The following is a 22,865-nucleotide window of genomic DNA, read 5'->3' on the forward strand; positions in this document are numbered from 1 at the left end:
TAACTTCAAGTGAAGACTGCTTTTAAAGGTGGGAATGGCAGTGGCAATGATTCTGAGGGGCTGTAGCAATCAAAAGACTGTCAGCCTACTTAGGGTGTGCTTTTGTGTCCATCCAGGTCATGAAAGGACAGATAAGTAGCTTTGGTAGCATGGAATACGAAATGTTGAATTCACAAAACTTCTTCGTGCTCTGAAACAGAAGCGATGGCTACAAATACTTGCTGAAATCTCACCCTGTCATTTTCTAGTAGCAAAAAAATTCAATGACACAAAAGAGAATTGTGCCCCTCTATAAACAAAACCCCCAAACCACAATTCTCCTAGTAACAAAGGTGTTGATGATTTGTCTCTTCAGCTGTTAATTACAGGGGTGAAACAATGCAAGCCAAAAAAAGTACAGAGATTCAAAGCTATAAGCTGTACCAAAAGTCATTCAAGTCTTGATTTTTTTATTTTCCTTTAACTATCTTCCAGTAAGGTTTTCTATTTGTTTACACATACTCTGTGATACAAATTACACTGCGAGTTCCTGTCTCTTAGAGATGCTTCTTTGAAACATCAAGTCAAAAAAGGCTTCTCTTTCTGTAAGACTTAAAACCAGAAGCTAAAGAAAACTGTAGGGCTAATTTATTCCTTATTGGTCCGTGAAAGTCAAGGGTTAAAAGACAAGCTTTGTAAAAGTGTTTTTCTCTTACAGAAAATGAACACCTCAGTCACGTGCAGGAATATAAATTCTAATTTTCTTCTTTGCAGTTTGTATCTGTTCAAACTAGGATTAGCACCACAGATTCAAGACCTACTGGGAAAAGTAGACTTCACAGGTAATAAACTGCTTAGCTATTATTCCATTAGATGGTTTCTTTACCCAGTAAATCTGCTAACATTGTGCATATTTTCCATTATGGTCTTTCTCCTCCCGCAAGGTTGTTCTGAACACTTCCTAATTGAATATGTGGGAGGCTGCTATTACTAATGAACGCCAGTCTCTGAAGGAGAGAAGGGAGTGAATTTGCATGGAATGCTTGTCATATCTTAGATGCTTTCAAAATGGGGATGAAAAATTGTGAAGAAACCCTGGTCATAAGCACTTAATCTATTGCACATGTATTTGTAGGTATGATGATGAATAATTAAGTTGTCTTTTCTGATAGTACTTTTTTTTTTTTTATGTGAACAGAGGAAGAAATCAGCAACATGCGAAAGGAGCTAGAGAAATATGGTATACAGATGCCATCCTTTAGTAAAATTGGTGGGATCCTGGCCAGTGAATTATCAGTGGATGAAGCTGCATGTAAGTGTGTCTCTTGTTCTGTTTTCAGCTGGATAATTTGACAGAATGCTAGCAAAATATTCTGAGTTTTAATTCACTTAGCTTGCCACTTCCAAATAAATAACAAGAAAAGCAAGTAACTTTTCACTGACTATCAAGCTGCATCATTGTTCCGAAACCCTTTGCAATTTTTCAGTCTTCATTCTTTAATATCTCCATTGAGATATTAGCTGCAGGAAGTGTGTTTACATCAAAGTGCTATCAGAAACAAAGATTTCTTGCAATCTTTTGCATGGGTTTAATATTCTGGTAGCTAGTGTTCCTTTGGAATGGTGAACTGGGCTTTTTCATCAGCTGTGTGCCCCTGCACTATAGTGGGTACTATGGATGTGGCTATGTGAACTAGGTGTCTTCTCTGTGCTTCCTTCCTGTGTTGAGCTCTTGCAGTTCTCAAACACTGGATCAGGTTGCTGTGAGGACGAGGCCTTCTTCCAGACAGACAACTCTCTCATATGGTGGTGCATAAGTAAAGGAAACGCTCTTCCATGGGCACCTTTCAATATGTTTGACTGCTGGCATGGGACCCACAATATGGTAGAACCTCACTGGAAGGCATGTCCAGCTGAAATAAAGTTTTCCTGTGTAGGGGAACTGATGCACAGTTATGGTTCTTTTGAGTCTGCCTTGAACAGCCTCCCTCTCATAACTGAAGCTTAATGCTATTTTTTTTTAATGCTTCCCAAGCCTATCCATCTGTAAATCTTTTTTATTCTCCATTTCATCTTTTTGAGGAATGAAGTGATATCTTCTAAAAGGTAACTTAAAATTGCTCGAAATTGCTGGAACTGACATGACATGAAGTGTATCCACTTAAATCCACACTTGAGAACTAGTTACTTTGTTCAAAATTCTAGCCTCATTCAGAGCAGCAAATTGAAGAAGGGAAGGACTGGCTTGAGTATGTTCTATGCCACAGGGGGTCATTGCTACCAGGCAGTAACTATTGCAAACTGCACATGGGAGGTCGGGTGAATTATTATAATTCTGTTGTCACTCTGTTAAGCCTTGCAAAGTGTCATGATTGAAACAAGCTGATTCATTATGTAAGTGTGCTGAAATTTCCAGACTTTAAGTTAAAACGCACTTCCTTGTGTTGATTGGCATTGTGTTGTAGCGGTAGCCTGGTATGTGCATGTTTCTGCATGTTTTTAAAATATTTCCTTTGGAAGGGGGGTTAGTTTGTCTCCTTTTTTAGCAATTTTTCAGAGACATAGTGGCTACCGTGCACTTTCCCAGGGAGCTTCCTTCCTATCTTGAAGATGAAAGGGCTGCAACTTCCTTCTCTGAAAGCATATTAATAGTGTGTGTAGGGTTTCCTTTAACTTCTGAAGTGTTTTCAGTATTCTATAGAAAAGCCAGGTTTCCTGCTGCGGGTTCATTCCCTTTGGGTAAGGAGACTTTTACAGATAACATGCCCTGCCCCAGAACAGGAAACATCTGCTATGGGAACCCTCATGCACTAAGGAGGCTGAATGTGGAGATCCTGCTGGAGGAAGGGGTCTACTGCTCTTCTTCCAAAATGGAGTAAATGAAAGGAAATACAAGGCGAATCATTCTGTAAACAACCCTCTCTTTTATTCTATGTCTCCAGACTACTCTTTCAAGTCCAGTCAGATTTCTCACTGTTTTTCATGGTAGATGGGTTCACAACATCCACCATTCACATATCCCCTAACCTTGAACCTTTTGACTACTTTTTGCTTGCTCCACTTACATCAGTGAGGTCTCTTAAACATCTGTGGAAGATTGCATCCTTCCTATGTATTTCATTATATGAGGATGCAAGAGTGATATGTGTGTCTAAGAATGGTAGTCTTCTTTTTGCCCCTTAAATTTGATCTGGATGTTCACAAAGAATATCTCAAGTTGGAAGAGATCCACAAAGATCGAGTCCAACTCTCTGCCCCTCACAGGACTACCTCAACCAAACCATGTGACTAAGAGTGTTGTCCAGATGGCCATGATCACTTTCCTGGGAAGCCTGTTCCAGTGTCCTTCTCAGTGCAGAACCTTTTCCTAATGTCCAGTCTGAACTTCCTCTGTTCATGAAGTTACATGTCAAAGGAACCAGTGTCTCTCCCTTGGCTTGGTTCTCCTCAGCCGTGCAAGCTGCTTATGTTTCCCATCTGATGCTCCACTGAACTGAGCTAGAGCAAAATAATTTCAGAACAACTTACTAGCATGAACTGAGTGAGGCTAAGCAATGCATTATCCACCAGCAGCTGGGCAAGATGTTCCAACAACTGCCCTCTCTGAGAATGTAGAGCCTCACTATATGCTTCATTTGCCTGTGTAGAGTTTCCAATTATCTGCCTTTCCATACTGCTTTCCTAAATTTGCATACTTCTTTGTTTTTCTAAAAACTCTTGATTTCATAGTCACTTACAAGCATCTTTCATTTCTTTCATATGCTGAAAGAAACTGAGGCTCTAAACTCTGATATATAGACCACCAGTTAAGCTTAATCCAAAAAATTGATTTCTACTGAATGTTGTTCTCCAGTTTATCAAAACCATGCAATGCCACCTATCAAGTAAATACTGGTAGAGGAAGGAAAGGTGGCATTCATGTTGTCCCTCATACATCTCATTAGCAGCATGATCATCACTGGGGTCTCTGTAGAATGAAGGTCCAGATGAACTGCACCTCTAGTGGAGGTCTTTCATCTAGATTGATTTTAAGGCCACATGGTGTGCCGGGAATACCTGGAAGGGTTCTGTTAGACATTACTCAACATATAATTAAGCTCAAGTGGCTTTGATTGTGTGCAGTCATGTAAATTTGCTGTGTGGAAAAACATTTCTGACTTTTCTTCAAATATCAGAGTGAGGCATTCATTTGGAAGTTTAAGTTCTGTTTTCTCAAAGGAAACTGGCACTTAGCACTTAAGCTGGTCAATGGCTACTATGAATTCTGGGACACTTTTCCCCCTTTTCCTGTGCAATAATGTTTTGAGAACCTGAAAAAACCCTTTGAGTGTTCTTTCCTCCTGTTTAAAGTTTACTGTCCTGTGACTTTGCAGGTGATAGGAGCAGAGACCATTACATCACTGTCTCTGGTTTTCCAGCTGATCATGGAGATCCCTGGTTAGGAAAGGAGCCTGTTAACTCCAGCAAGCTTAGATGTGGTGTGCAGGGCAGCAACTTGTCTGGAGAGTCTTAACTGTTTGCTGGCTGTCAAGTTTCGTGGAGTTTTATTATTCATGTGTAGTATCTTTAAGATATAGTTCATTTAGACAATACTTTCATACGTCTCCTATCTTTATGGACACAAAAGTTGGGGTCTTTTTAAGTTTTAAGTTTTCAATGCCTGCATATAATTTCCTTCTAAATGACATAGGACTTGAATAACTAAATATAACTCATGTTTTGTTTTCTGTCAGTACAATAGTAACACCTAGTTGGGGCAAGGGTGAACACAAAATGGATAGATGGACAGCAATGTGCCACCTTTGAGCAAACACTGAGTGCTTTTGCTGCTGAAGTCTGTCTGGGAGAAACACTAGGACTGGGATGTTTGAAGGGGAATATGTAAATTGTTGAATATAGGAAACACTCATTTCAAATCAATCAGAAGAAATAGTGACAGTTCTGAATGTTTTCCTTCCTGATATTGAGGACTGTGCTTTTTAATTTTAGTGCATGCAGCAGTAATAGCAATCAATGAAGCTGTTGAGAAGGGCATAGCGGAGCAAACTATTGCAACTCTGAGGAACCCAAATGCAATGTTACTGAATGTGGATGAAGAACTTGCACAGGACTATCAGAATGAACTCTTTGAAGCTAAAAAGAGAAAAAAAACAAATGCAAGACTTAAGGTAGTGGTATTTTATTAGCCCTTATAGTAGATGATTTCCTCATGTTGGTTCTTGTGCTCTGTAGTGTACTATGGTTTTAAAAATTAATTAGATTTTAATAATTAGTGCTATTAGGACAAACCCTACACTTTTATGCTAAATGAGGTAAACATTTATTATGTAACAGATGACAGCCTTACTTATAAGACTATAATTACCACGAGAGTGGTGTAGCTTAACTGTGACCAAAAGATAAAATACCAGAAGACTCAAAACAGTAAAAGACCTTGTGTTCTCTATCAGCTTCTTTAGAAAATACAAATTTTCTGTTTAAAAACTGTAGAAAGAATGATACCTTTTTTGAGCATAAAGTATAACCTCTGCTGCAGATTTTTTATGTGAAATTATCTGCTTTGGTTTTTACACAAAATCTAATGCTTTCTGTGGTTAAAAAACGCTACTTTATCTTTACATGGCTATTTTACATGAAGCAGAAGATGTTTTCAGTCTTGCTTAGTTACCATGAGGTGCTAATTTCTTCAGCTCAAGTGGTCAACAGATTCCTTTACAAATAATTAATCCCATGCAGTTCTAATGACTCCCACTAATAGTTTTTCTTTCTGCAAGGTTTTAGTGTGTGCTAGCAACAATTTTGTTTTCTTAGAACGGCACAATCTCTGAAGAAGAGAGAGACGTCTATGAGGAGCTGCTGACACAAGCTGAGATTCAAGGCAATATCAATAAGATAAACAGTAAGACATTCTGGATCCTTATGGAAATGTGCACATAACACCTGATCTCCCGGAGTCCGTCTGAATATGACTTGAACCCACATAAACAAAAGAAATATTTGTGTGGAAACTTACAAAATATGCAGAAGTAGCTCATGTCTGTCTACAGCTGTGTTTTTCTTGCCGCTTCTTATCTACTAATCTCTGAGGGGCTAATGTCTGTCTTTGTGGGTTTTTTTGCTGTAGGGGTTCCTCAATTGAGAATCAAATCATTTATTGCCTGCCCTGTTTCCTTACTTATGAGTTCCTTTTGTACGCAGAATACTGTAAATTTTGACCCCCTCTTCTATATAGAGCCAAAATTCATTCCAGTTTCCAGTTAGCTGTGAATGAACTGCTCCCACTTAGGCTCACAGAGAGCCAGAGACTCTCTTTGCAGGACTGGTCTTGAAATGGACAGTCCTCTACTGGATAAAGGTTGCCACCCTAGCTGGCTTCTACAAAAAATGAGATGCTGACAGCAATGGACTTTCTCTCACAAAAGTGTATTTGCTGTTTACAAGCATTGTTTTTATTTCAGTTCACATAGCTTTAGTCCAAGTGAATGAGGCTATTGACCGGCAAGATGAAGTGGCACTGATGGCAGGGTTGAGCCGTCCTGCTCTGAGCCTACTTGAAGTTCTGCCACAAAATTCCTCATGGTACCTATTGCAATTGTGTGATTCTAAAGAACAGAAAATGCAGGTAATTGAATGAAACAGGTACTACTCATCAGCTTGCAATTTTTACCTTATTTTAATCCAGATAGAAATTGCCTTTAGTCTGCATTCAGGATAACTTACGAAATGATTTTATTAAAGGTTTTAGAATAACTGATATACTAATCAACACCAAAGTAGCTTCATTTGCTGTGAAGAGCATGATAACCTTATGAGTAGTTAGTAATACGTAAGAAGAAAATTTGAGATACAGAATGCAGCTCCTAGTTACAAAGTTTGAAGATGAGTTATAACTTAAATACAACAAAAGGTAATCTTGAACCATTATCAGCAAATGGCAGACAATTCGGTTTTAAGGAGAAAATCCATCATTTTGAGTAAGAGGAAAATTACATAGATTAATGCTTTTGTTACTGTGATATTGTATTTGATGCACAGGGGATAGTACAATCAAATCCTGGCTAGCAACCCATCAGAGGCATTTATCCCTTTCCTCCCATTAATTTTAAAAGCATAATTAAATCTTTTTTTTTTTTTTTCTGATCTGTTAGATAGCAGGGGTTCCAAATATGCTCGACAAAAGTGAAATACAGAAAGAAGTTAGTGTTGCCAATGCAGAAGCTGAGGCTCACAAGCTTAGTGAGTAACTGTTTTAATACTCATTTTTTTCCATCATCATGTAAATTATGTTAAGCTGATGAACTGAAGCCACCTTTTTCTTTCATGTAAACAAGGTTTCTCTAACTGAAACCATATGTCTTGCATTTTATTTTTGTAATTGTTCTGCTCAATGTCACAATTGCCAAGGCACCACTCTGTGCTACACTGGGTATACTCTGATATGACATTGCTAACACTTTTTTCCTCTAACTCAGGCCACTGGTAAACACGTTGGCTAAAATTGAAAACAGTGTATGGCTTGATGTCTTGAAGTATTTATCAATGCAGTATTAATCCTTGCGTGGGAGTGCTGACCGTCCTTGCAGAATCAAAATGCAATGGTCACATGGAAGAATTTTTTGCAATCACAAATCAGAGGAAAATTACTACTTTTAGACATACATATTGGAATCTAACGTATTCTTAGATGGCTAAGAATGTCACAAGTTACAGATTGTAAAAGATATAGTTAAGGGGGATCTAAATTTGCAGTGCATGTATTGCTGCTTTTGACTGGAAACTTCTTTGCTAGAAAGTTCAGCTTTGGTTAAGCTGCTGTTATTTTGTGCTTCATCTGGGCATGGCTTAGTGGCTGTTCTGTTTCTGGTATTATCTTCATTGCTTTGAATCCAGGCTGATCACTTTTGTAATGAGATTTGAAGGCTATACTCTGAGCTCAACTTAAACCAGAATATGTTTGTTTTGCTACTACAAACATTAGCTTATTTTAGATTGGTTAGGCAGGGTGAGCAATACTTTTAGAGAAAGAGTTGGTTCTTGGTAAAGGAAATGAGAAGGAAAAATGCAATGTATGAAAACAGTAACAGTTTTCTGGAGAGGAATTTAACACTCTCGTTTGGAAAGGGAAAAAATAGTGAGTTTTCTTATTGGGATGTGAATAATGTAAAGTGTGTTTTGCAGGTTGCATGCTCAGTTTCTGAACTGGAATTCAGTGCATTGGTTATTGACTACAGAGCTAGTCCATTTGTGGACTCTCAATCTTTTTGATCTTTTCTCTTAAAAAAAGCAGGCACAGCATAGTTTTGAGAGCCTTTTCTAACCTCAGGAATTGCAAATACAGCATTCAAGAACAGCATATCCCCATGTGACCATGCTTCAGAGCGGCTGAAATGAAGACTGAGGGGCTTGTTTAGGTAGCCCTGGTTACTTAGGTTTTCGAGTCTTTCTTGTGTAACAAGACCTGGGTGTTGCTGCATACACATGAACTGTAGATGGTGTTTGCAGGAGTCCTGCAGGAGTCCTGTATCAGCTTGAGCATTTGATGGTGACTGAAACCATTCCCTGGGTACCCAGAAAAGTCATAAGATAAGATGGAAGAGATGCGGGCTATTTTGCTGATGGAAACAACATGTACAAAATTGTCATTCTTTACTCTGCTACATGCACATCAATCCTCAAGGCTGTTTCCCTTTGCCCAAGATCAGAGCAGTCCCTCATACAGTGTGTTTCTGGGTGCGTCCTGGCCTGAGTTTCTTCAGAGTTGGCTCCTCCAGGTGCAATTATGGTGGCTATGACTAAGATAAGTGGTGTTGTAAGGTTTCAGCAGCTGCCTAAGAGGGAAGTGGTTTTCAGCATTTTTCTGCTAGTGTTCAAACCTCAGTTCAGCAAAAAGCAAAAACAGACAGTTCTTCAAGTAATGAAAAGGGTTAAGTTCATTCTCTATGGTGGTCTGTTTAATTTGGCATTTGAGCTGTAGAGAAGGAGAATTTCTAGATGGCAGTGCTTGGGAGGACTGATCTTCCACACTTAGACAAGTGAACAGGTGATGTGATAGCTTGCAGAAGGAGTTCTAGAAGTCACAGCATGTGTTTTTCCATCAATTCAGATTCTGAAAATCCCAATCCCCAACCAGACCTCCTGAAATGGACAACAAAAAATGTTGCTGTTGCAGGACAGGCTTGTTCTAGATAGTTGGATTAGGTCCTGCCAAAAGGAGGAGGCAAGAGAGGAAACAGGGCGCAGAAGGAGAGGAGCGTTTGGAGGCTAAAGGAGGACTGAGACACTAGAGCTGACATTCCCAGCAGTACCTGCTACAGGCAAACCCATGGGGGATTTCAGGTCTTTGTACTATGGTGGGGTCAGATCCTTCTTTTGGCCAGTCTCTTGCATCTAAAAGTCTAGAAACTGCCAAGTCCTCCAGTCAATTATTTTTGCATACCTTTGAATAGACATTTTTTTGCAAAATTCAGTAGTTGGGCAGAGAAGAATCTCATGCAGATATGTTTTTTCTCTAATGATAGCTAATGATAGCCCTTGGAATAAGCTAATTGTCATCTACATGGCATAAGGAGCAAATGGCATATGAAAATTAATAGGCTTTTCTTTCCCTGCTGTTCTCTAGAACTTATAGCAATTGACAATATCAATACTGCAATTCGTAATTGTGATCCTAGTAACACACTGGTTGCACTGATGAAACCGGAGGCACAGCTGCCTGTTGTTCACTCATTTGCTGCTGCTGTCTATCAGACTGAGCTGTTCAACCTCCAACAACAGAATGCTGTGGTAAGACTGAAAAGCCTGTGACCTGCTTGCTGATGTTATGTAGACACACCATGAAAGAGCACAAACATAGCATGTTGTTGTGTAAAATCACACTTAATTCTCAGGTCATGAGAGTGTTATATATTGCATGAATGGTTTTGGTTGAATAGGCAACACTGAATCGCAAAATATTTTTCATGACACACCTTGCTCTGGGTGAGCTCTTGTGTGGCAACAAGTTGATGGACTGACATTTTTTTAATTGTCGCATGCTCTTAATCAGGACTAATTCTGTTTATATATTGTGTAGAGAAGTAATCCCATGCTATGAGAGTATGATTGGAATAGGTAGGGTTGTTGGGGCAAATGAAGAGAGGCTGGAGGGGCTATGTAGCAAACACAGTAAACTCTACTACCAGTGTTGTGTTGATCTGACTTGCCTGTGACTAGGAAACTTGCCAGACTTTTAAACTCAGGTCCATCTCCTTGATGGTATCTAGACTGTGTAACTCAAATTCGTTACACTGCTTATTTAGCTTCCTGACTGTGGTACATTATTATCCTACAGAACTACCTGGCACATGATGAACTGTCTATTGCAGTAGAAATGTTGTCAGCTGTTGTGTTGCTAAACCAGGCCTTGGAAAATAAGGACATACTAATGATAATGAATCATCTCAGAAACCCATGCATTGGCTTCAATAATCTGGAAGAGGAAAACTTTCAACGGTAAAGGTTCATTTTGTCTTGTCTGTATGAGACTTGGCAACTTCTGCAAAAGGTTAAGTAGGCATTTTATTAAGTGGGATGTCCTGTGTTGTGGCTATGAAGCTGCAGGAAGTATTGCAGGATAAACATCTGTGTTACAAGTTAAGTAGGGATAATGAGACAATTGCTGAAGTAGTTGTGTATCCCTGAGTATAAGCTATTGCAGAACCTCAGAAGTTTAAGGGCAGAGGGTGTGTGAGGTGCAGAGAAAATATACTCAAAGCAAATATTAAGATAAGACAAGAATTTCTAAAGACTCTAAAACATCTACCAACTGTAGATGGAAACTGTTAATCAGTAACACCTCTGCAATACTAGAAGAAGATCTTTGGAATGAGGTAGCGTTTAATGCCTTGAGGCCCAGGAGGTCCCTTGAGCCACAGCCAACCCATTTTTTGCTTGAGAATTGCAAAGGTCTGAAAAATGTAGTAGTTCTGCTTGCTAAAAGGCTGAGTACAAAGCTGTGGCACATGTGCATGTTCAACATTAAATTATAGGCTTTACTCTGCTGCCAGCTGCTTGTACTGCCTTGTGCCTGACTTGTCACAGCCATGTGCTACTACCGCTGTGCTCTTTTGTGTTTCTGCAAAAAATATCTGGCAAAAATATAATTCGTATAAGACCTGAGCACGTACTGGGTAGGAGAGAGCATGGGGGGCACAGGCCAATTCATGCCTATTGGTCATGGGTGATAAAAAGCTCCATGTGCTGCTGGAAGACATTACTAGGCAACAGGGACAGCAGTGGCTCAAGATCTCCACCTGGCTGCCAGGGGACATGAATCTGACAGTGACCCTTGCTAGGTGTCTCAGAGCTGAAAAGAGGGCAGTCAGGATAGGAGCAAGAGGCAAGGGGTTTAGGTAGAGGGAGCAGGATGTCATAAGCTGGAGTGAAATTCATCTGTCGCTTGGCCTCTGTTAATGTGAGAGGGTAATTGTGGGCAAGAGAAGCAACCTTACAATTATACAGAAATGGGCTCCAAATTGTCCAAGAGTAGCATTTTTGGCTGGTGTTGCCATGACTTATTTCTAGGTTAGTCAATACAAATTAAAAAGTAGGAATTAGTTGGAATAGAGACTAAAATAAAATTTTATTATGACATTATGTAAATCTGTGCTGCTAGCCGTATGTGGAACACTGCGGGAGGCCTTGGTTGCACAATACCAGCAGGAATACATTAGAACTTGAAAAAATTCAGTGAGTGAGATTATGTACAACAGCTTTTTACCACAAGAGATGAAATTGTTAGGAATGTGTTTCCTGGAAGAGGATTCAGGTCTGCAAAAGAGTGCATGTTGTGGGGATGCTTCAAAAAGGATTATAGCTTCTCCTATAACTTTGATTTTCTTATCAGAATTGGAGAAAAGTTGGACACTATCGGATATAGAGTTTAAAATTTACATAATGAACTGCCATCTCACAAAACACTTAAATATTGTGGTTCAATATTCATTCATTCATTTATTTGTTACTCAAGAATATCTAAGATTTCAAGATAGAGTAGATTAATTACTAGATCAGAGCACTTTGCCACTATTAAAGTCATGTAGCCTCCAACTAGGAAAGCCTTTAAGCACAGGCTGCTGAATGCTGAAAGGGCAAATCAGGTCAGAAAATTGATTCCCTCCTGTATTTTTTTTCCATCAGTCACTAATTTCTCAGGCTTCTGTTGGAAACAGAAGAAAGATTTGATCTGACATTGCAGCAGTATGCTTGATTCAGAAATATGAAAATTATTTAACTTATGTTTACATGAGTTTGCTGTGAGAGTTTCCAGATTTGTCTTGACCTGTGGTCCTTCTAGGAAGAGCAGATACAGGTTATAGAGCCTGTGATCAGAGGACCTTGAGTTTTTTTTACAGCTATTCAAATACATGTGTAGAACCAGCAAGGCAGCTTGCATGTCTATATAATTTCTGGCAAGAGATGAGTCTGTCTCAAATTCATTAATTGAAAAAAATAGTAGACACTAAATGATGGGTGATACATCTGACTAACACTTTACGGCAACTTAACTTGTGTACCAAATACACTTATGTATTTTATATCTTCTTATAGTTATGCTGATACACTATTGTCTATTAAGTCAGAGGCTTCATCTCAAGGCCAAGATTATTTAAGCTGGAATGATATCCAGAACTGCATTGACATGGTTAATATGCAAATTCAAGATGAAAATGAAAGTAAGTAATTCTTCCTCTCCATCATCTACAGAGACGACAGCCTGGTACATAATTTTCAGTGTTGAAGCGCCTTGTGAAGACACTCTTGAAGAGAGAAGAGTTAAATAATTTTGAATGCCTGTTGGTCTTTAAATGTCCTTGAAGTATTCCTGGTTATGCTTTGGGTGGCTCAAAGATATCAGAGGGTAGTCACCCTTCTGCAGTGTTACGAATGTCATGTTTTTGCCCACTTGGCAAAATCTTTAAATATTTGCATTGGGTAGTCTTGCTTTGGGCTTTTTGCAGAAATTATAAGCAAAGAGCATATTGGGAGATAGGGGAAGAAACTGCAAGCAGTGTTTTGGGGAAAAGATTTTTTTTTTCCCTGTGAAATGTCTTCTAAACCCTTCTTTTTTTTAGGCAAGAGGTTATGTAGTGCAATTATGTATCCTGCTCTTCTTTTAGGTAACTTGATTTCCTATCTCAGAGTAGCTTGTTACGCCCCCTTTTTTTTTTTCAAATAGAGTTTGTTTTTGAAGCTGAGTGTAACTGCATTTCCTTAAAAGGGTGGTGTTATATTAAATGTGATAGCTGGTCATCTGTGCTTCGAAAATGCTAAAGGACCAAATTTTGCCACAGGACATAGGAAGCATGGTTTGTTTTGTATTTTTACTAAAATTTCAGGCTACCAAGTTACTCCTAGTTTGCTGAAGAGTAACCTGAAAGGAAGAGAAAGGAGAGGGAAGTTTCCAGACTGCTGGCCATCTGGGAGGAAGGCTGGAGTCAGAGTCTTCCTAAGGTGCAGGCTGTTCCCAGGGTGGTGCTGGCTCATGGTGCCTCACTGCCACCAGTGTAGTGTGTGCTACTGTTCCATATTGGTGAGAGAAGTTTTATGTTACAGAAATACTAAATCTAACTGGATCATTGTGTCCTAAAATCTAGACAAGTGGCTGCCATGGGCCCTGACATCTTGCTAATAGTGTGTGCCCTCTGGCAGTGTGGACAGTTCATTTGACTGACAGCATCACTTTTTTTTCTGCATCTCCACAGTCACTAGGGCTTGAAACAGGCAGTCATATATTAGGAGACTAAATCTTTAGTACTGAAATAGCTGCACTTGGTTTCAGTGACACAGGCCTTTACCCAGGAATGGTTGTTTTGGGCAGAGAGAGCAGGAAGAAGTGAAGTCTCTGTCTCCATAAGCAAGTCTGCATGTCTGCACAGTCCTTGGCACCCCAGAAAAACTGCTCATTCCCAAAGCCTTATGAGGGTATGGATCTGTGACCTCACCAGCTGGGCTGTGAAGTGTCTGGGAGAGATTTGGTGAGGGATGATCTGCTGCCAGCAGAGATGCCATCCCTCACAAGTAATGGGGAAGCCTTTGTCTGGTTCCCTTCTGAGGTGGCTTTAGGGAGAAAGCACCTCAAGCAGCACATTTCAGCGCAGTTGGGGATAGAAGGAAATGGACTTCAAAATGTTAAGATCAGCCTGAGGAAAACAGGAAAATAAATTACAGGTTTCATTAAATATACTAGGCCATGTCACTTGCTGGCTGAAATCCTGAATGCCACTGAACAGCCAAGTGATTTCTCTTAAGGTCAACATCAACAGATGGGTTATTTATGATGGAATGTAAAGAAATTAATTTAAATTGCTCTGTAATGATGTAGCTGAGGGGTCAGTATGTATGTGTTGTTCCAAATCAAGGTTTCAGTTAATCTGGTCTGAATTCACCTTGAAAATAAATCTTTCAGCACTGTAAGCCAGTATATAGGTGTGATGCCCAACCTTTCCTTAAGCTTTTTGAAGATAATGATGCCCTGAAAGTAGGGTAGTTTGCTTTCCTTTTTTCAGCAAGGGTAAATTTTATTCTCAGGAAGAGGTAGATTCAGATGAATCATTAAGTGTGGCAGAAAGAAAAACTGTACAACCTAAGAGTTTCACATGAATATTCAAGCAAAAATAATTTTAAATCAGCTGCTTTTGCTGCCTCTGCTTCTTGTTACTTGATTTTTCTATTCTTCATGTTATTGCTTTGTTTGTACCTGATCTCAGATAAGCTGCATATTTCTTTGATAACTATGTCTTTAATAACTTTTCCATTTCATAGGAATCATTGCAATTGGCCACATTAATGAAGCGATTGACCAAGGAAATCCTGAGAAAACTCTAGAAACTCTGCTGTTACCCACAGCGAAGCTGCAAGACGTGAGACCAGTAAATGCAAGGCATTATCAGGATGTTCTGCACCATGCCAAAGCACTGAAATGCAAGGTTAGAACTTTGTTGCTGCTTGTCAGAATTGAAACACCAATTCTTTTTTTTCGTATGTGTGTCTTTCCTGCTCCGCTGATATTGGGATTACCTGTGTCATTGGAATTGCAAGTAAGCCAAGGACAACAAATTGGCACTAAGTAATTTTCCACTATACCTTCTGACTGGCAAAAGGGATTAATTTGCAGTGTAATACCAAGAGGTATTTTCATGTCTGTCACTGCTGATGTGGTGTAACCTTGCTTATTTTTAATTCTAGTAGATTGCTGCAGCTATTACAAAATGTGTGCAGCATAACTACATCCCCTGATGTAGTTACAAATTTTTCAAGGATATAGTTGCAAGACTGTTAGGCAGGTAGTTATAGGATAGATGGTAACTGAGGTTTTTGCCTGAAAGGAGCCATAGTCAGGCTGAAGGAGTCATGATTTTCCCTAAAACCTCTGGAAAGTATTTAGAAGAATCTCAGTTGCTTAAAACCTGTTGTTTGCAGAAGTATTGTATGCATTTCTCTTCTGGCTTTATCATGGAATAACAGCCTGTCTATCTTGTATGTGCCTTCAGTTTAGACCTATCTCAGCAGGATATTGCTATCTGCTTCCCCCAAAACACTGCCCTGGTCAGCATCACAGCTCAAGGAACCATAACAAAGATCAGCCTAGAAGCTTGCAGGATGTGACTTAACATAAGATTAGCTAAACTACTAGCACAGCATTTAAAATGGCCAGTGCTTGGAAAAGACACTTGAAATCCATATAATGTGTTCCAAAAGCAATATGGTCAGCTGGAGAAAGCTCCTGAACTTTAGCTTGTAGAAGTATCTCCTAGCTATCTTGCCACCTCACATGTGGTACCTGCTGCGAAATTTACACTTCTGCTAATCAGTGTCAGAACTCTCAGAAGGTATATTTGCACATCTCTTGCTTGGGTTCCCAGGTAAGGGATGGCTTCCCTGGAGCCCTGGATCCTGAAAAACCTCTTCCCTTCCCATGTGTGCTGGGGAGAGTTTTGTGTGCATGCTGACTGCTTTACCTATCCTGGAAGGGCCAGGGCTGGTATTTGAGTGCAGAGAGTGTGTGAGGTGATGAGCAGTGCTAGCCAAGGACACCCCAGACACTTTGTGCACATGTAGTGAGCCAGGATGTCCCTAAGGCAGAGACTGCAGCCCACTGGTGTCCGTGTGCCTGTGCATCACAGCCCTGCCTGAGGTCACTGCCACTGCACTGCCCAGGTGCAAACCTGGTGCCTGTCCCTGGGTGAATGTGCTGGTAGGAAACAAATTGGTGTCTCCAAGTTTTGTAACAAAAATTGCGCAATGTCTTTGAAATCTTCTCACTCAAAAAATTTGTTGTGGTCTTAATGACCTCCATTAGCCTTTCCTTCCTGAGGTGTTTTGGTTTTGCCATCCTTTGAAAGGTACTCACAGCACCTTTGTAGACAGAAGCATTGCTCCTGTTTAAGAAGAGGGTAAGGCACTATGTGTTACATGTGCTCCCAAAAGAAACACTCAGGTGCATTAATCTGTCTTACTCTCCATGATGATGAATCATGTGGACATCACTATTCTATAGGTAGACACAATTTAGATTAAACTTCTCTTAAGAAAAAATAATGCAAACAGAACTTTAAAGATAGTGCCATGTCTAAAGGCTGTCTATTCCCCACTTTTTTTGAGCCTTGTTTATAAAGCGGATCTGCCTTTAATCATATTTAGCATGTAGGACTGAGCAACTCTAAAAGGGAGTATTTGATTTACAAGGATCAGATATGTTTGCCTGTGAGCTTCCTGTGTTCCCCAGAGTCTGGAGAAACATATTGGTCAGACTTGCTCACGTATGCTAACCAGTCTGCTGTCACATCCCTATAGCTGTGGTGGCTCTGGGGAAGTAGAGGCTGCACCCAAATCTCCCAAAAAACATTACAGGTGTTAATCTTAGATCACATCCACTTGTTCCTTGCTTGAAACTGAAACCACAGCATCTTACAGTTCTGAAGGATATTTTGAACCAAGCGTATTCAGGTACCAGTGAAGGACAACCCAGTTTTTAGGGAGTGGAGTGTATTATAGATACCTGAAAACTTAAACTGATATGCCAAGCCATGAAATGGTTCTTGTGTTATTTTTGGAGTGATAGGAATGCATGTTTTAGTTAGGTTCATGTTTTTTATATATTTACAATCTGGATTATTTTAAAGTACCCTTTAAAATTTGTCCTTGTGCATGATGAGGGAATGGTGTGATTAAAACTAACTGAAACTAGGAGCTAGAAAAAACTGAAGAGAAAAAGTCTTACCAACTTCCTTGAAGACATTTTTCAGTGCAAATTATTTTATTTGGTTTTTTTTATAATAATACTATCAAAATTTTGTAAAACACGTTTTTCTCATTATTACAAGTTGCAGTTACAAATAAAATGCCAACCCCCTAGCTCCTTTCGTAGACACTTATATGTTGTATATATGTAATCTTTGAGTCTCTGTAAACATAAAAGCTGACCCTTTAATAACATGGACAATCAATCAAAACTAGCCTCAGTATTTGTAACTGCGTAGGTATTTCCTGTGAGGATGTGGAAATAGAGAACAGTACAAATAGCTTCCCTCTTTTGCTTACCAAGCAAGAATAATACACGCCTGGATTCACACTGATAAGAGTTAGCTCCCAGCAATCCTCATGGGATAGACGAGTGCAGGCACTGACAAAGTGGAAGAACACGACTTCAGTGCAGAGCTGGTTAAGCAGCCTCATAGGAGATGCTCCCTTGGAAGTGTCTGGCTCTGTGTCTACGGCTGAAGGTTTACTTTTCCCTCAATCTGTAGAGACTCTGGGTCTTCATATTCAACATCCAGAGCTGTATTTGCTCTTGGTTAGGTGACAGACTTCTACAAACCGCAGCAGCTCACGAGTGTAGAGAAAGTGCTTTTGGTTGTTTCCATTTCCCCTGGCCAAAAACTTACTTTCACATCACTGTGCCTGCAGTGATTGTGGGCTGAAAGCTACTTTGAAATATTTGGGAATCATGGCTGGGTTTAAAAGTGAGGTCCAGCTGTTTATTCTTTGTCCGGTGTTCAGAGGTTGTGGTGACTGATATACTGATTTCTTCTCTGTGGTCATGAAAGTGATGATCTCAGAAGGAAATGGAGGTGTGGAGCCACTTCCCTGAATCTAGGTACACCAGGTGTTGCAAAATGCATGATAAAATTACAGAGCTTGAGAAGTCTGTTTATGAAGATGTTCCTCCTGTGGTGTATTGAAGAAGCTTCAATAATTGAGGTTATTATGTTTAAAAAAAAAAAACATTTTTCAATTTTGAGTTAATTATTGTACCTGAGGCTTCTTGGTGCCTGGAGATAACACAATGCAAAATCATAATTCTAATAATACAAATACAGAACTAAATTTATTTTTCTCTGGATATTTTAACCATTGTTAGATAAATATTGGATTGGCTTCTAATTTTTGACATCAGAAAATAAAGGAAAGGATCGAGACAGCTGTTTAAGCTGCTAAGGCATAAAGCAATTAGATAAAAAGAATACAACCCATCTATGTTGTAATAGTAAGAGCTAACATGATGCATAATAAGGATAATATTGCTTGGCACAAAGCAAATAGCGAAGATGGTAAGGATCAGAAGACTGATTTTAACATACCAGAGCCATTCATGAGTCTTGAGAGTTCTTATAATAGAGACATAGCAGAAAACTATAGTTGCGAGAGGTATTAGAAACCCGAAGATAGATAAAGAAACATAGTAGTAGAACTGGAAGGAAGATATGGTTTCACAGGCATTGTGTACATCGTGGCAGGTATAAATACCCAGTTGTTTCACGTAGTAGCTTTGCTGCATTATGCAAAGTGGGAGCATGTACAAGAAGACGATGGCCCAGATGGCAGCGCAGACGGTGATGGTATAGGTGCGTTTGGGAAGGCTCTTATAGGTGAAGGGGTGAACAATGGCCACGTAGCGGCTGACACTGATGCACGTGAGCAGCAGAATGGAGCAGTACATGTTGCCATAGAACACCACAGTTGTAGTTCGGCACATCATTTCCCCAAAAATCCAGTTGTTCCCATTAATGTGGTATGCGATTTTGAAGGGCAGCACGATGCAGAAGAGCAGATCTGAGACTGCCAGGTTTGTGTAGAGGATGGCGGTGCACACCGACCGGATCCTGAAGATCAGCATCCACAAGATGATGGCATTAGATGGTACACCCAATAAAACAGCAATGAAGTAGACAGCAGGTATTAGCTTTGTGCTCAGAGAGCTGGTCAGGTACTCCAGCGTGGTGTTGTTCACTTCTGTTAAAGAGGAGTCATTTGACTTTTTTGAAGAGCATTTTTGTTCTCTGATATGAATGGTTGTTGTCTCTCCTTCTATAGCATAAGGGGGGATATAATCATAGTCTCTTGCTGAAATGCCACGGAAAGTCTTGATAAGAGACACTGTTTTAATTGCAGAGCCATTCAGTGAAAATTCAGAAGCTTTAAAAAAAAAAAAAGTCAAAGCTGTTAAAAATGGGCAAACTACTGGAATAGCAATACTAATTAACCTTCACAAAGAAATCAATTAACCTTCACTCATCAAATCAATGTATCAAATGAATTCAAGGATAAGCTTCATTTTGTCATCTCACACTCAACCTTGAAAATTTAGCATGAACTTATTGCTAACCTTGTCCTTCTGCATTTTTCAAATTTTCAGTGATTTTAGGCAAAAAATATCATATGCTTGTGTAATGTTTATTACCTGTAACAGGTTTTACTAGTAGTAACAGTGCTGGTAATTCATCATCTAAGAAGCAGCCTTAGTCTGAGCTTGATCAAAATTTCCAAAGCAAACATTGGCACTTCATGGGTGAAATGCATGGAAACATGGGAAAAGCACTGTCTTGTCTAACACAGGCTCAAACTTCCAAATTAGAAAATTGAAATTACTCTAAGTGTTCTAGCCTCACATATCAAACAAATGTTACTCTCCAGCTTCTGACTAGAGCAAACCAAATCTTTTCAGTTTCTCACACATGAGGAAGGGAAGTTAGTCTAGAGAATGGAATAAAATTGCTGGGCTGATATTAGATCAATTTATTGGTAGGTGAATAAAACAGGCCATGGTAAAATTTTCAGTGAGTGAATATCATTAGTGTGCGGGCAAAACCAATGATACTACTTGTATTAATTCTTGTTACTCAGTCCTTTATCAAAGAACATTACAGATATTGACATTTCCAGATAAAGCACAAATGTGTTCAAAATACTTAAGAAGATTATGCTGAATAAACAATTATGTAGTTATTGTCATTTAAAAATTTTCTTACCTGTGTTTAATGTGAAAATACAGCGTAAAGCTTAAAGCATACACCTTGGATTCAGAAGGCAACTGAAATTTTAATGCAAACTTGTAGTTTTTTCTTTTACCCTTCCATATTGTAATAAAATATGGAAAACAGTTTTATCAATACTCACTTGGCAGATCTATGGCTAACAGACCATAACACTTTTAGTACTTTTCTGTATAGTCAATCCGCAAGATAAATTTTAGCCATTCTTTAAGATGTACATAAAGATATACTGTATATAAATATATATATATGTGTGTGTATACATGCATGAACTAGCTTTTAGAAATAAGCCTGGTTTGAAAACAGCTTTAATTATAGCAAGGGAAAAAAAGGCTTATTATTTGATCATTTCCTTCAGTTATTTTTGCCACAATAGTTATCTGAGCATTTCCTTCTAATAGGACCATCTGTGAATTTGTAATTATTTTGAACAATTAAAAGCAGAAGGAACACGACTCTACAGGTTTAAGATTATCATATTACTGCAGATAAACTGGAAAGAAAAGAGGTCTTCAGTAAGCTCAGAAAAATCCCTTAATTAAAATTCATTATAGAAAGTGACTTAGGGTGGGAGATAAGGTGTCACTGAAATACAAGAATAAGAATCTGCCTTAAATCTTCCTAGAGTGTAGTTTTCTGTAATGATGCATATAAAACCTATTTAATCTGGCGGGCTGCCAACATTATCAAAAACCTGTTGTTATTGGCTAAAATACAGAATAGATAGACAAAGGAGAACTCACCTGTTACAAAAAGACTGGAAGTAAGACAGAGCAGTCCCGTGAAAAGGAGTATCTTCATTGTAGTACATGAAATCCAGCTAGCCAAGTAACAACAGTTTCTAGTTCATCTCAAAGGGCATTTGGGGGGTGATTTTTTTCCCCTCTGTAAGGAACTAAGGAATGATTGATCTGTCTTTGTAGAGGCATCCTGTATGCATGAGGTTTATGGTAAGGAACTAGTTTGTTCTTTGTCTACTACAGCAAGAGGGTGTGACATATCCAAATATGCACACATGACTCAGTCTTAGCCTCTGCCCAACACAGAGATAAAAATGCTTTACAGCAGTAATTTAACTCCTAATTTACCATGAGCCTGACTACATGTGGGGGGTTCTAGTCAAATTTGTACATGCAGATACTGGAGGTGAAAAAGTGTTTTCTGGAAAAATCAAAGGGTCCTTTTAAAAATAAATCCTGGAGTCTCAGCCACTGACCAAAATGCCAGGTTATGGAGATCTGTACCCTTCTCAAGGAAAAAGCAAGTCTTGGAGAAGAGTGTTGTGATCTTGGTTTAGTGAATGCAAAGGTGAAAGTAAGACACACATATGAAAAAAAAAAACCTGTGGTCTGCTTTGCCTTCTACATATCCCTACCCTCTGTCAGCTCTGTCCTCCTTCAGTCTGGCTGCTGGCTCTGCTCTGACAGTTCCCACCCCTCCACAGCCTGCAGATTTGAAAACCTTTCCCCTATTTTCATCTGACGTTTTGTTGATCCCTGCTTTTTTTTCTGTATGGCTTTTTTTTTTTTTTCCTTTTTTTTTTTTTTTTTTAACTTAATGCCAAGTAACAACAGCTTGCTACAGCAGACAAAATTACCCCAGTCTTGGTCTGCCTTCTGAGCTAGCAGAGAGGCAAGGCATAAGCTGTACTTGGCTTCAGAGCAGTATTTGTGGCTTTTCTAGCATTTACTGTGTAAAAGCTGGACATCAGATAAGGAATTCCTTTCGATTTCTCAATCCTTCTCTCAAATTTGTTAGCTGCAGTTTGGGAATTTAGTATACACTCTCAAGTGCTAACTAACTTTCTTCGTAGAAAAAGCATGCTGTGTGTGTCTACTGTCATGTGATTGCCTGACACTACTTCATTTTATTTAGATATCCTCTTACCTTCCTTACAAAAATGATGCAAATTGAAGATTTAGTATTTTTACCTCATTTTCCATTGTAATTTCTGCAGCTAACGGATTTATTTTAGCCTGGTGTTGGGTGCAAAATAACAAGCTTTTCATTGTAAAGCTGATTCTTTGTGCACCCTGTTATAGCTTGAGAGAGCCTCTGGGTTTTGTGGTTTTTGGTTTTGTTTTTGGGGGGTATTTTTGGTTTTGTGTTTGTTTGCTGTTGTTTGATGCGGGGTTGTTGTTTTTTTTCCTGAAATATTTGTGTGTGTATATTCCTAGATCTTTATCTAGTCAATACAATCCAGTTTCTCTCATCATTAGTCTATTATTGCTCTGGCACTCTTGTTTCTTTAGAATTAGTTTTGTTCCTCTACATACTGGATTATATTTTAAATGTCACTTTAGCTATGAAACCGAATCTTTTCAGCTGAAGAGTTGATTCACCTGTGAGTCTGGATAATCAGAGTAGTTTAGTCAGTGGGGATGCTAAGCCCACTTTCCTGCACTTTTCTGTTTTAACTTGGGTTTAATGCTATGCACTGTCAGCCTGGAGGAAGAGTGAGACCTGCTCTGCTGCTTCATTCCTGCAACACTCAACACCTGAGCTTTGTCATCATTACTAAGCCTGAGCTGTCTTTCTGTATCAGTTTCTACTGCAATTTTCTAATATAATGTA

General features: G+C 39.1%; 2 protein-coding genes across 9 annotated transcripts in view; one reads left to right on the plus strand and one right to left on the minus strand.

Moving 5' to 3' along the window:
• IQGAP2 (IQ motif containing GTPase activating protein 2) overlaps positions 1–22,865 on the plus strand; it is a 123,885-nt gene that overhangs the window by 70,245 nt on the left and 30,775 nt on the right. Inside the window, exons 6-15 of one of the 8 annotated variants that reach the window (XM_071731496.1) lie at positions 754–821; positions 1,178–1,291; positions 4,969–5,150; positions 5,791–5,878; positions 6,438–6,601; positions 7,128–7,215; positions 9,599–9,762; positions 10,310–10,470; positions 12,568–12,692; positions 14,782–14,945. In XM_071731496.1, the coding sequence (XP_071587597.1) occupies positions 754–821; positions 1,178–1,291; positions 4,969–5,150; positions 5,791–5,878; positions 6,438–6,601; positions 7,128–7,215; positions 9,599–9,762; positions 10,310–10,470; positions 12,568–12,692; positions 14,782–14,945 (1,318 nt within the window). The remainder of the gene's footprint in view (positions 1–753; positions 822–1,177; positions 1,292–4,968; positions 5,151–5,790; positions 5,879–6,437; positions 6,602–7,127; positions 7,216–9,598; positions 9,763–10,309; positions 10,471–12,567; positions 12,693–14,781; positions 14,946–22,865) is intronic. The other 7 variants (XM_071731492.1, XM_071731494.1, XM_071731495.1 and 4 more) reach the window with 7 other exon arrangements.
• Positions 17,257–21,267, minus strand: F2RL2 (coagulation factor II thrombin receptor like 2). The gene is made up of 2 exons (XM_071731502.1): positions 21,035–21,267; positions 17,257–19,434 (listed from the first exon to the last, which is right to left on the minus strand). Exons 1-2 carry the CDS (start codon positions 21,090–21,092, stop codon positions 18,347–18,349), a joined length of 1,146 nt encoding a protein of 381 aa, XP_071587603.1. The 5' UTR covers positions 21,093–21,267; the 3' UTR covers positions 17,257–18,346.

Source organism: Heliangelus exortis, chromosome Z, assembly GCF_036169615.1.
Source record: "Heliangelus exortis chromosome Z, bHelExo1.hap1, whole genome shotgun sequence".
NCBI classification, from domain to species: Eukaryota; Metazoa; Chordata; class Aves; order Apodiformes; family Trochilidae; genus Heliangelus; species Heliangelus exortis.